The following is a 14,678-nucleotide window of genomic DNA, read 5'->3' on the forward strand; positions in this document are numbered from 1 at the left end:
TAGATCTAAGATGGCCTTGTAACTAGCTTTAAACAATAGAGTGCACCAAAAGTGATATTGCAGTTCCTAACCTGGGCCTCAAGAGTCCTTGGGTATTAGTCTCCTGGAACACTGCCACTGCCATGAGAACAATCCTGGGCTGAGAGACCATGCAGAGCAGGGACAAGTCACCTCAGATAATGTCATCCTCGACCAGCCAACCTGTCAGGTGACCACAGATATATAAGAATATGAGAGGTTAACCAACTGTAGACTTGTGGAAAGTGATTGCTGCTGTTCTAAACCACTACATATTGGGAGTGGTTTGTGGTATGGTAGCAATAACTGAGTTCAGTCATTTAGCCACTAAGTGGCAGCATCACACACACAGACACACACGTTCACAAACACATGACCCATGTTGGTCCGTCCATACAGCCTGGTAATCGGAAACTAGGAAATTACAGTTTAAATCGCATTCATAGCTTGCCTCTTCCCGTTAAGCATCCAGACTTCAATAAGGCCCTATGGCCTGGCTGAATTCTAGCAAATGTTGATGGGTGGAACGGCACTGGCAGTTGAGTAAAGGCTGGTCTTGGCCTTTCCAGAGCAGTCTGCTGAAAGAAGATTCCCATTGGAAGATGCCACTCAGGAGTGAGTTAATACTAGAGTCTTTCGTGGTAGAAATCACGGTCCAGAGGACAAGAGGCTGGCTGTGCTAGTGACATTTGCTTTGGCCAGAAATGCAGCGCTGAAGGCCAGAGCCTCCGTGAGGTATCTGCCATTGCTGGAATGTGCTCCTCTCCCCACTGTTCTTCAAGGAAAGTAAAATCTCTTTTATTCATTCAATACATAAAGTATCCACTATGTCTTAGACACTGTTCTGGGTGCTGAGGATGCTGCACTCCTTTCCCCCATTACTTTGTTATTTTACTGGAGGAGACAAACAATATGCATAGATATAAAATCCCTGAGTGCTCTAGAGGAAAAATAAAGCAGGATTATGGTGAGAGGGACAGGGAGTACAAACAGACTGGGTTGTCAGGGAAGACTTCTCTAAGGGGAGGACACTTGAGCAGAGACCTGCGTTAAGTAAAGGAAGAAGACATGTGGATCCTGGATTGGTGATCCAGCGTGGGAACAGTACCTTCAGCATTCCTGAGGCAGCAACCAGCTTGGTCCATTAGAGAGGTACAACAAGCAGCTGATGAACTGGAGCTGACTGATCCAGTTGGAAAGCCATGGGCTCTCAAGTCACGAAGACAGGAAGGACTAGATTTTATTCAATAAGATGTTATCTCTACTGATAACCACTATATACCAGTATACAATACTAAAGAATTTGTTGACTGAATAGAGAAAAAATTTTATCATAAGGCAAACTGTATCCAGTCATGGCAACACAGGATTCATTTATAAAACTATGTAATTCCTGGGCCCACTGATTTTATCAAAATCTTTGGATATAAAGCCCCAGAATCATTACTTAAGAGAACCTCTCATCCTTATTATTTATGGCTGTGTATGCAAAGTATATGAAAGGATACATACCAAACTACAATATGTCTCTGAGGCACATTATAGTTCTGAGTAGGAATGCCTTAAAGAACTGAACTCTATTTAAAGGTTTCTAAAATTAGCCCTTTTAAGGACAACTCTCCAACTTTTGTAATTTAGCCCTAATAAAAAGATCCATCTGATAGTGAATCATACGCAGGAGTGCATTCAGTATTTGCTGGATGGGTGGCAAGCTTAGTGTCAAGCATGTTGGTCACCCTATCGTACTGGGGTCTTTCACAGTCAGAACAGTTTAAGTCATGGCATTTTCATTATTGCTGCAGCAGTGGGAAAGTTCTAATCTAAATTAAGCACTCTATTGACACAACTTGCCTAGGTTGCGAGATGTTTAAAACCCTCCATTTAGATAGGTGAATTAACAAATGAATACATGGGTTGAATTTTCTAACTTGCTACTAGATATAGCATTATGCAGAATTGTCCAAACATTAAAGAAAAAAAGTTACAGAAAACAACTTCGTATACAATGTAAAGAGAAAAAAATTTTATTGCAATATAAAATGCACTTATAAAATGTCCACAGAAGGCATGTAATTCTTTACTGCTATATAAATTTACTGGGAATATTTTATTCACCTTTGATTGTTATGATGTCACCTAAAACATATTGTAAACACTGAGTTATACTCTATAACAAATGCATCACTGATTTTCAGCAATCTTGGTTTAATAATAATTAAAGACTATATAATCACATCTATATTCTGGAATGTCCATTTACTTTCATGTAGTGTAAAATTTAGACTATAATTGCACATGAATGGTACAAAAAAACATTCACTACCAAATTACTTTATACCTTCATTACAGGCTTAATGTTCTTTCTGATTGAAAATACAGCTTCAGCTACGGCCTGCAACACAACTCTAGGATTCTCAATGCAGTAATTTGTGTATATGTGTGTCTACGTGGGCACCCATGAAACAACTTAAAGTGTATCTTTAGAAAACAAGTGCAACATTACTGCCAATTATTTTGCATGTTTAAATATTATAGTCTGATTATCTGTAAACAAACAAAACCCCACACAAATACTCTTAACTCTAGAAAAAAATCCTGTCAACCCATAATTATTCTAATATGCTTTACTTGAACACACATGGAATTTTTGAAAGGTGCATATAGTACCTTAGATAATAAGGTATAAAAATGTGTTTCATATTTTATACTATGAAATGTGCATTTCTAATATGTTTTATGCAGCATAAAGTTTAGATCAAGAAATTCGAAATCCTGGATCCCCATCGTTCATTTAGAAAACTCCTCCCAGTTATGGCTCTTGCAGCAGGTTTATCAGATTTAACATGACGAAGTGTTCGATCTAACTCCTTCCTTATTTCAAGTATCAAAAAAAAAAAGGCTCAAAATTTCTAAATTTCTGTAGGTTGTAGCTAAAATGCAAAGCTTTGAAAACAGTTAAATGTGTTTTGAAATAAGATATAAATTGAAACCAGATTCTTAAGTGTTTAATTTGTGTTAGTCTGTTAAGTACTAGGACTTTCCAACAATTTTATTAAATCTGAGTATGCTTAAAAGTAATAAAGAACACAATTTGCCTATAAATATGTGGTTCTGGAGAAAAATCAATCTTGATGTTTAAAACTCTTTCAACATTGTTGACTTTTGTTTTTTTAAGGATATTAATATTCAATCTAAACATAAATATTTGGCCTCACACTATATAAGGAAATGACTTACTTTTGAAAAGGAAATTTTGTAAAGCATTAGAGAGAGAATTTACTAAAGCTGTTCAAATAGGTCTTCCAACGTCATCAGAAATCCTGCAGTATAGAAAATATCTGGTACCCTTAAGGTTTCAGAGTGAACTGATCTTCTGAAACTTTAATGCCATTTAAAAACCAAAAAAGTCAAATAGAAAAGACTGCTGCCATGAAACAGTGTTTCTACAAGTTGCAGACGTGACCCCACAGGCTGAGTTAAGCGCTGCTTCTCAGAGTCAGCAACTTTCCACCTTTACCCAGGCACACTAAATTCTCAGTTTAGAAAATAATCTAACCTGGTCCTTAACATATTCATAAGTAGTATGAATATTTTAAGGTCTTTCTTCCTTACAGAAAAAATTTGATGCCTCACTAAAGAGTAGTAAGGAGTGTATCTTACTTTGAGACATTAGACTTTCTGGAGTTGGCCCAAGTGTATAAAATTTTAAGAATTATGTGAAAGCATGGAATCGTTATTACTCTGTGAAAACAGTGTGACCAAATTAAACATCACTATGACAAACCCTCTTCTACCTTTAACTCAAAAATAGAAATCATGAGTCTTCTATAACCTTAATTTTAAAAACACACAGAAGTGAAAAGTGCTATTTTTCAAAAAGTACATTTTTTCCCTACTATGTGTCAACGTGGAATGATTTCAGTTCTCCTGTACTAAAAGCTGGACTTTAAAAAAACTAGTATTCTAATGTTTAATATAATGATTTTAATCAGCAGTGGCTTCACTTTCAGCTGGACCCCTAATAAGTCTTCGAATTCCTCTTTTTCCTGCAGGACCTTTGGGTTTTGCAAAACTTTGCTTATGTGCATGCTGCTTTGGGTGTACTTCTTCATAAAGGAAGTCTGCTGTCAACTCATCCCCATTGTCTATCTCGATCTGTAAGAGATGGAATCAGTAAAGTGTGATATGATATGAAGAAGACAACATTCAAAACCTAATACAAGCAAGGAGCCAGTTTTCAGGTGTGAATGCTCACAAATATGTAACACCCATTCCAGCAGTATCAAGAACCATATGTAATAGTTTCACTGTTGCTTTTTTTGGGGGGGGGGGAGGGGATTTGTGAGTTGCCTGAATACATAATCAGCTATAATCATTTTCTGTTTGCTTCCCTCTTTCTTCTCCTGCTTAACTAATGTTTATTTATTTATTTATTTAAGTTTATTTATTTATTTTGAGAGAGACAGTGACAGCGTGAGCGAGGGACAGAGAGAGAAAGGGGGAGAGAGAGAATCCCAAGCTGTCTCCACACCATCAGTGCGGAGCCTGATGCAGGGCTCAAACTCACGAAATTGTGAGATCATGACCTGAGCCGAAACTGAGAGTTGGATGCTTAACTGAGCCAGGTGCCCCTTAACTAACATTTAAAAGTAGAAGCCAGGGGCGCTTGGGTGGCTCAGTCGGTTAAGCATCTGACTTCAGCTCAGGTCATGATCTCACGGTTTGTGAGTTCAAGCCCCGTGTTGGGCTCTGTGCTGACAGCTCAGAGCCTGGAGCCTGTTTCAGATTCTGTGTCTCCCTCTCTCTCTCTGACCCTCCCCCATTCATGCCCTGTCTCTCTCTGTCTCAAAAATAAATAAACGTTAAAAAAAAAATTTTTTTTTTAAATTAAAAAAAAAATAAAAGTAGAAGCCACCACTGTACTCTCAAGTTGTTCTGCTTTGGTACACTATGCATATTGAGGAACATGACTCATCGGCCCCTTCATTCTTGGGTCACTTGAAATCACTCTAGAACAGGGCCAAATTTAGCCCAAATTAAGAGTGTGTTTTACATTTTTAAACAGTTAGAAACACAAAATAATAAAACAAGAATATGTAACAAAGACCATTTGTGACCTGGTGAAGCCTAGAATATTTACTATGTGGTCTTCTTGTAGAAAACAGTGCGCCAGTCCCTGCTTTATCTTAGGAACTTAAAAACCTTAAAGGGTTCAGGACCTAATACACTGGTAGTTTATAAGAACTTGTGTTTTAAAGACTTCAAGGGCTCAAGAGTAAACCATCATCTTTCCCTAAGCCTCAACTACATTTAAGAAAATAAATTTAAAAAAACTGGTAGCTTAGCTCCCCGAATTCAAATATTTATGTCCGTTCCCTCCTTTGTCAACAACTAGAGTCTCAACCATCCCAAGAGTCAGTTGTAACTAGAGACTATAGTTCTTTACTAATAGCAAGTCTTGAGACAATCACAAGTATGTGGCCCTAGCAGCACTGTCCAAAAGAACTTTCTGCAATATGGAAGATGTCCTCTCAATTCTGCGCTGCCCAGTACAGTAGCCACCAGCCTCATGTAGCTAATGAACACTTGAAATGTGGCTAGTATGATGAAGGAACTGAATTTTACATTTTACTCCATTTTAACTTATACTTAAATTTAAATAGCCACATGTAGCTTATGGCTACATATGAGAGAGTACAGATCTAGAGAGACTGCAGTAATGCCAGATCACCCCCAAGCACTTGGAGAAGATCCTAAGGATTTATGAGGAGAACAAGAAAAAATACTTTCATTTATAAACCACCATACATCATGAACTACACAGAGAAGATAATAAAGATCTAATATAAACCGAAAATTTTAAAGAAAGAGGTAGGTAATTTTACCTTTCTAATGACATCCATTTGTAATTGTCTTTCTACAATTTCTAACAGAGGGCTCTTGCAGCTAGAATACAGCATCCGTTCTCTTATACTGCATGTGTATCCAGGCATTGAATAAATAAAAACTGTGAGTTAAAATAATAAATACAATTAGCAATATATCACTCAAAGCAAATATTAAGCTATAACTAAGTCCTCTGGGCAAGAAATAAGAATACAGTGCTAAGCTGTCAATAAGCAAACTTAAAGTAACACGTTCAAAACAATATATTATATACCTATGGACTCCAAATAGTCTCCTTCATGGGAATGTTTATACAGAAAGAAATGGTAACGTGCTGAATCCTTGGGAATCCTCTTTGGCAAATCTTTCAGTTCTGTATTTGTCGTACTGGCCAAAATTATAATTTCATTTTTTATGTCTATTTCCTGTCAATGAGAAATACATTCATTAAAACAGATACACAGAAAATTTAAATTTATAATAAATAAAACCTAAGAGACGAGGGGAAATTTATACAGGCTTGACTTTTTCACAAGGAACATACATTGTCTTGTAGTTTAAAAAAAAAAAATGAATAAAAAAAAAATCAGGAAACATGCGGCACCTAGGTGGCTCAGTCATGAGCCGACTCTTGATTTCGGCTCAGGTCATGATCTCATGGTTAGGGAGTTGGAGCCCTGCGTCAGACTCTGCACTGACAGTGGGGAGCCTGAATGGGATCCTCACTCTCTACCCCTCCCCCACTCATATTTTCTTTCTCTCTCTCTCTCTCAAAATAAAATAAACTTAAAACAAATTTTAAATCCACTGAAAACGAACCTATTTTATGAGCCAAGAGCCACCAGGAAGAGCAGCCATTTCATAATAACCATCATCTGTCTCTTACCAATTGCACATAGTTGAGCTGTCTGTTACTTAATTTTTCCAAAGCCTGGAAAGCTTCTCGAGAAATAGGAAATGCTACTCCTTGTAGTGTTTGATGCTTAGTGTCCACACCCACGTCTGTTTGTACCTAAGTATGATAGATTTAATTTACTGATGAAGCTGTAGCATTTAGCAGTGTCATACAGCAAAGACAAGAAACCCAATCTCTACCAAGTGCCATTCCACCCTTGCCCATTTTAATGTAACTAAAATTAACCCTTAAAATACCATGAACTTAAAAAGCAAGTAATTTTTCACATTTGTTCATGTTCTGCTAGCACCTTGTCAACATGCAGAGTGTATGACATATCTTTATGAAATGCTGGGAGTGAACATTTGAGTGGGTATGCGCTGTTAGTGGGGCTTTGGCGGGGAGGTTGTTTATATGTTCGGTTTGGCACATTTGCAGAGAATTATATAAACTCTTTGAAGTGTCTTCAGATTATACTTTAATTACAAAACTTACTTGATAAAATTTATGAACAGTGTGATATATATGCAATATGCGTAAAACTTTACTTTGTTCTAGAAGACATAAAATGCAACACAAACACCATGCACTGAATTGAAAGGAGTATGAACAGTATACAAAGACACAACACAGCTCAACAAATTATACTACTGCAGAAGTTCCAGACTTAGAGCTTTTCATTACTAAGAACAAATACTAGAAGAGTACTTCAAGAAAGCTTTTGATGCATGTTTCACGACTTTTATACTTAAATGATAGCTAGTATAGGGTCTCCTTTGCAGTGTTGCAACAGAAAAGTTAAATAGAAATTTTACTTTTAAAAAAAATGAATGGAGATTCTACAGCATAAATGATATTGGATAATGAAAACATCATAGAACATATGCAAATGCATACCCCAATACGATCCTCTGGGTTCTGATTGCAAGGAATAAAACAAACTATCAAACTTGTAAAAAAAAAAAAATCACATAAGAATCTTTACTCAAATAACTTGAGTTAAAATAATATAAAGATAGATCCTTGCTATCAGGTTAATATTAAGTAATATTCAATCACTTTCCAGACAGATTTCTATTAGCCTGTTATTCGGACTAGTGAATAGTGGTTTCTGTTACTTGTTCTTTCCTATAAAATCCCAGTAGAAATATAGTAGTTACTCTAACTTGTAATTAGAATAGCTGCAGTGAACACATTAAAAATATGATAAACTATAATATGGATGAAGTTTATTGACTCTAATAGAACTGGGTTAAACAAGTACTCAAAAAACCATCTCCCATAAATACATATGCACATGCCTATCCAGGTACCACTCAGAATTTATAGAGCTTCTAGAAATAATAAATATCTTATGGCATTTATATTTTTTCCTCTTTAGTTACCATGATTCTCTGAAATAATGTAACTAAACAAACATGCTTTGGGCAACCTCATTAAATATAATTCTTTGCACTAAATGGGTAATGTACATTTTTCCCATTTACTTAGTAATCAAAGTACGAGGTTACAAAAAGTTGTACTTCCAACAGGAACACTTACTAGTCTGTCACATACATTACAAATATAGGCGAAAGCTACTTATGAAACTGGCACGAATTTTAGTATTTACTTTTAATTATTTTTTCCTGAAAACACATCGAGCACATAGTCTTATCTCTAAATTATACAGAATAAATGCAAGCTACCTTACTTAATCTCTATTAATCTATTAATTAAAAATATTTTTTCAAACACTTAAAATCTTGCAATCGTTTCAAAAATGTAATTTACCTCATTGATTTTAATTTGTCGTAATTCTTCCTCAGCTGCAGTCAATGGGGCAGGAGATGACTGTGAAAGCAAGTATTTTTTATATCCATGTAATGATACATCTTCCTGTAAACAAAGAAATGGACTGTTACTAGCTATTCTCTAAAAGTAAAACCTCAGTGAAGTTACTTTAGGAAAAACAAAATTATTAACTTAATAGAAAATATTTTGAATGAAGTATAGTATCAAGAATTTTATTATTCGTTACAGGTTTCAAAAAATGGTGAAGGGAGTATTTACTCTTCATTTCCCACAGTTTTATAATTACTAAATCTTTTGTATGAGTGTGGTGGTGCTGCTGCCAGTCACATGATACACTTGGGTCATGTTTAAATCTACAGGACAATAATAAGTAAACTTCTGGGGAAGCCTGCCCCATAATTATTCAATAATCACCACAATTTCTGTACAATTATTCATAGAAAATGACCGTAGTTCTTATTTAGAAGAGTAAAATATTCCAAAGAGGTCTACCTTTCATCAATATTTTGTGACTTGGAAAACTGGGAATGGAAAGAATTGAGAAACCAGGCCATGGCACAATTAATGGTGAATAAGAAAAGTATTCCCACAAGTCTTGTGGTCTACCTACTAGATAATTTAACTGTTAAAAAATATTTGTTTTCTTAATTTGTGTGTATATGTATAAATATATGTATTTACCATATAAATTATATAAGTAAATTCTTAATCATAATTTAACTAGTTAAATGTATTAATCAACTATCCCAATTAATCATCAATCAATTGACCTGCCTCAATGTTCCTGGTTAACATAATATGCATAGTTACTGCTTCTACAATGTGGGTATAAATGTCCAAAATATCTAAAAATTACCATCTCTTTCAAGTAGTCTCTCATTTTTGTGAGCCTGTTTCCCTTATCATTAAAGTGAAAAGGGTGAACTAAATGAGGGGTTGAACTAGATGATCTCTAAGGCATATTGCAGTTTCTGAAGACTAGCAAAGGGCATTTCAACATATTTTAGAGAGTAAATACAATGTTTTAGTTAACTTGCATATCGTATGAAATATAACAATATTTTCTCTTATTGTTACAGATTCATTAGTCTAATTTCATAACAATTACACATTACCTAGAAGTTCTTAAACTGGTTTAATTGCAACACGTGGAATCCACATAAAAGTTTAAGTTTTGTACCTTTACTGTTCCAAATACTTCATCTTTAATGTGGCCACCTCCAAACTCCTTTTTCAGAGTTGCTCTTGTTGCTGCATATAGCATTTTTTGACGAACCTAGTAAGTTGTGAAAGTTTACTCAGAAATGTACAGATGAAAACTATTCATTATAAAAGATAGCACTTTCTGAATGTATTAAAATCTTCAAGCACATTAGAAATAAACTATGATAAAGCTGAAGTCCATGGACTGTAACAGGCTTAAGTACATGTGTACAAATAGCCATCATGACAGTTCACCTATTAAGGTAGATTTCACTTTATGTCATATTTTTAAAAAATTGGGAAACTAAATTTTTAAAAATTAATCACTTTTCAAAGTATACAATGAGATCAAGAATTAAAAAAAAAAAAAACCTATTAAAATACTACTTCGGAATATAAGGTAGAAAACATCGCTTGAAATGAAGTAACCTGGATACTGACATTTTACTCAAAGCAAATCTCTAGATCAGATATTACTGATTAAGTTGTTTAAGAATCAATGTTCATAGCACACCTGCAGCATATACCATTCTATGGGAAACACAAAGATGAAAACTACAATATATACCATATTATTAAAGAGTCTAATAGCAACTACTAAAAACTACAAAAGGTAACTGCCAACTAACACAGGTAGTTTCACAAAACTGCATGTCAAATCCAGGAGTCTGAATCAATCTGCTAACTTTCCTAAAAGAAATACTTGCGTGTATGCCTATCATTTAAATGGTAGCTATTAAAAATATTTAACATAATGTTCAATTAGGTTTCAGAATTATTTGAAGTATTACTCTCAGAGTATAGTCATTTACATATAATTGCCAAAGATTTTTAAATTTAAAATCAATAATACTGTTGATTTCAAGGGCAAGACTTCTGAATATAAGTACATTACTCCTGATTCTACATTACCAACAGTAGGATTTTCTTCATGATCACTCCCTTCTATCGGAAATAACTGTTGCTTCTTAACTTTCTCCTAGCCTAGGACTATTTCAGAAAAAAAATTTCTAGCATTTAATGTTAAACAAGTAACAAAAAAAATTACTTACATGAGAATGATCTGGAGACCAAGCAATGAATATCCACTCATATCCCTGGGCATTCTGAGAATCTAACCTGAATAATATATAGCACGGTTGTTTGTCCTCCAATAGGGGTAAAACAAAGGTATCATAATCCTTATCCCAGGAATCTGAAGGCTGACTACATGAGCCAATCACAAGTTTCTCTATGAAGAACAAGTTTTAAAAGACACATGAATGGTTTGAAATTCCAAATGGTAATGAAGAGACAATAAATTAATAACATAGTCATCTATTAATACTATTATTCACATCTCCACATAGAACAGCAGAAGCTGCAAATAGCATAAATGTTCATCAATAAGAGAACGATCATAGATGTGGCACAGTTATATAATGAATTCATATTTAAAAATAGTGAGTTCTCTACCAAGACAAATTATAAAAATGTTTACAGAAAAAAAGTTGCAGAATAAGATGTTAGTTTACATGAACTTAAAACTCAAAATAGCACTAGGAGTTATCTAGGGGGCTACATATAAAAAAACACAATGCAGATATATAAAAACTCCTAATATGGTTGCCTCAGGAGAAGGAGGTCAGGAAGTGAAATTGTTTAAAGAGGATGCCCTAATATCACAAAAATATTAAGTTAAAAAAAAAAGCTGAAGCAAATATGATAAAGTGTTAGTAGTTACTAATTTAAGAGGAGATGGAAGTATTTGTTATATTATTTATTCTCTGTAATTCCCTTATTTAAAAAATTTTCTCAAAACAAAAATAACGATTTAAGAGATAGTGTCATTTTCCTTCCGTAGTGATGCTAGACAAGTTTTTCCATTTTAGTCACTTAAATAGTTGGTTAGGAAATGATGGCATTTCAATATTTCTAAAATATGCTGCTTTACAGTATATGTTTATTACTATCAACTATGGTAATATATATATATACATAAACACACACACACACACACACAGAAACAGTAACAACTGCATATTTTTCAAACTACTCTGGTATTTTTAACATATAAGTAGAAAATAAAAAGGAAATTAAATTTACTTCGAGTTTATAAAAGAACAAGTTATCTTCCCAAAGCAAAATATTTCCAGGTATTCAAGAAATTTAGGTATTTAAGCAATTGGACCATTGGAATATTTTAACATACTCATTTGCGATAACTGTCCAAATTCAAATACAGGGAAACTAAAAGATTCTCCCATCCATTCAATATCCTTAACAGAATTATTTTGAAACGATCAATTTGTAGTTTTTTACATTCTTAGAACTTTTCCCCAAAACAAAACAGGGAAATCCTTTCTCCAGCACAGATTGCAATCATGTGGAGAAACTGGGAATTTGAAGTCCTTTGTTTCTACTTCAAAACTAACTTTACTGAATAACAATTCTCAAGTAACTTCTCTTTTGGGGGGGGGGCGGGTGGAGATGATCACTTGTTTACTGATTTCCAATCCAGAGATGGAAGCACTCACATTAGAAACGGGTTGTGGTATAGAAACTGAGATGCAAAAGGTAAAGCAGAGGAGGTCGCACCAAAAAAAAACATCTTTCTGTTTCCCTGATAGTCAACTACAGAATTCAGAAGGTAAGCAACAGCTAAAGGGACATGACCAAATATACAGGATCCAAGTTACCTAAAGGCAAGCTTTGAACTTTCTTCACAGTAATTAATAGTTCCAATCACTGAAATGACTTAGAAATTTAAAAATATAACAGTAATCCAAGGACAAACAATATTCAGAAATGTAAAACTAACCATTTTCAATAGATATTTTTAGAAGTCTGTATTTTCCATTTCTTGCTCTTGCAAAGATATCTTTAACATCTTCACTTGCTGTATAAAAAGATAAAGAAAAGTAAACCTATTTTTTATACTTACATGTTAATATTTTCTAATGCTACTCAAGTTGAGGAAAAAATAAATTATAATACAAAGAAAAAATCTTCAGGATGTAGTATCCCCTTATTGTCAGTAATTTAAATTATAAAACTTGAAGGTGTAAATAGCAGACAGAGTATACAGCTAAGAAATATACATGTTAATATAGCTTAAAAGTATATGAATTCTACTATGTTTTAGCTAGAAAATTCCAAAGCAGAAATAACACTGGGAGTGAAAATATTAAAGTTACTCAAATCCAATAAGGAACAAATTACAATTTTAAAAAACACCTTGATTGCTTGGTTGAAATTGTTGAAAATCTTTCATTCTCTTCTAGTCCAATTTTAAGCTTATAATAACAATTCGATTCATTTTTACATTTTCACATTAAAAGCAACAGTAAATATAAGATATCCTATCCCAATTAAACAAAAAGTCATTAAAGTGCATTCAAGCTTGTACTTCTGGTAATATTTTTCTAACTTGTATTTCTCAAAAAGCTAGAGTTAAGTTCACTAAACAAATATGTATTTAATAACTTAACGCTTGTGTTCCTATTAAAGCTTCGATTTCGTTCTGATTTCATTCTTGGGTTGTAAGAATGAACCATTACTTAAGTAATGAATGCTGTAAGGCTCAAACATGAAAATGAGTAATTACAAATTTAAATGTCAAAACTAACTCTGACGAATAAAACAGTGCTTTCAGGTTTGAGAGCATTTTGCTTGTGTTTGTGTGTGCAGGGAGAGGTGCAGGATGGTCAAAGACCCATAGTAACAAAACACAATTAAATGTTCATCTGGGGAAAAGGTTCGTTGTCCATTAACAGAAGAGCGTGGGTTTATATTAGCCCTCGTTAAGTAATCTCGAGTAACCCCGGGATATATTATTTCTGATGAGGCGAGCGTTTCCAGACTGCCCATTTTCAAACCAGGAAATAATGGAGGTCAGATATAATTGCACACTGAACTGCCTTCACGGAATGATTAAATTCAGCCACACAGATCGGACTTTTCAGTTCCCTGGGGAGTACCTAAGAAAAAGATCAAAACACCCCACACTCAGGATTTCTCAGAACATAGTTCATGTTTCCATTTTGAAAGAAAATGCGGAAGAATTTGGGAAGCACCTTTACTGGAAATAAAAAAGATTCCAGTATCTTTCGTTTTATAATCAAACTCTTGTAACAATCTCCTTTGCACAGTGAAGCCCCGGTAACCTCCAGTGTTTCAGGTCTCCCGTACCTGATACAAAAGGGGGAAAGTTAGACTACAGTCAGGGCCAGAGGAAGGCATATCCCCTTCACTCAGGCCTCCTCGCAAACCAATTTCTTTCGCTTCTGCGAATTTCGGGTCCGTCTGTAACGTGGCAGCAGACGGACCCGCCTGGGAGGAACGCAGGCCGGGTGGCCCGGGACCAGAAAGCGCGGAGAGGCGAAGAGGCCCCGCCTGCGCGGCGAGAACGGCACCCGTTCCCTCTGGGCCCGACTCCAGCCCTCCTCGTCCAGCAGCCCGCCCGGCTCGCCCGGGGCCTCCCGGGAGCCCCTCTCCCGCGCGCCGCTCCGGGCGCCGTTACCTTGGATGCCGGTCTGATGGGACATGGCGGTGGCCGCGGGGTCCCGGCTCCGAACCTAAGTGCAGAGAGCGGCCCCGGCCGGCGCCTCCAGGAAGTGGCAACTCCTCCGCCGGCCGCCGCGCGTCATCGGCCCGCGACCCGCGGCCGCCCCGCCCCGCTAGGCCGACCGCGTCCTCGCGCGCCCCTGCTGTCCCCCCGCCCCCCTTCCCCGCGCGCTCTTCTGCCCGCCGGGCTGCAAGCCCGCTTCACCCGGCGCTCTCCTCCAGCTCTCTGCTGGGGGTCTCTGCCCTGGCTCTTGCCGCCGGCTTCTCTGGCCCCATAGCCGTGAAATATCAAAGAGCCAGCAGGATGACCTTGCCCTCTACTGTCTGCACTGCCGAC

At 36.0% G+C, this 14,678-nt stretch overlaps 1 protein-coding gene across 1 annotated transcript; it reads right to left on the reverse strand.

Annotated features, from left to right (window-relative positions):
• Positions 1 to 2,019: 2,019 nt before the first annotated feature.
• On the reverse strand, positions 2,020 to 14,405 carry TWF1 (twinfilin actin binding protein 1). The gene is made up of 9 exons (XM_030322377.1): positions 14,298 to 14,405; positions 12,597 to 12,674; positions 10,849 to 11,027; positions 9,774 to 9,869; positions 8,573 to 8,677; positions 6,791 to 6,916; positions 6,179 to 6,329; positions 5,904 to 6,025; positions 2,020 to 4,173 (listed from the first exon to the last, which is right to left on the reverse strand). The coding sequence occupies exons 1-9, from the start codon at positions 14,320 to 14,322 to the stop codon at positions 4,003 to 4,005; spliced, it is 1,053 nt and encodes a 350-aa protein (XP_030178237.1). The 5' UTR covers positions 14,323 to 14,405; the 3' UTR covers positions 2,020 to 4,002.
• Positions 14,406 to 14,678: the final 273 nt, after the last annotated feature.

This window comes from Lynx canadensis, chromosome B4 (genome assembly GCF_007474595.2).
Source record: "Lynx canadensis isolate LIC74 chromosome B4, mLynCan4.pri.v2, whole genome shotgun sequence".
Taxonomy (NCBI): domain Eukaryota; kingdom Metazoa; phylum Chordata; class Mammalia; order Carnivora; family Felidae; genus Lynx; species Lynx canadensis.

Excerpts from the sequence above, each read along its gene's own strand:
- TWF1 (XM_030322377.1), bottom strand. The coding sequence starts at position 14,322 with ATGTCCCATCAGACCGGCATCCAAG. Across the intron at positions 9,870-10,848 it reads GGTCTCCAGATCATTCTCAT|GTTCGTCAAAAAATGCTATA; the intron begins GTAAGTAATTTT and ends ACAACTTACTAG. Across the intron at positions 8,678-9,773 it reads AAGTATTTGGAACAGTAAAG|GAAGATGTATCATTACATGG; the intron begins GTACAAAACTTA and ends CTTTGTTTACAG.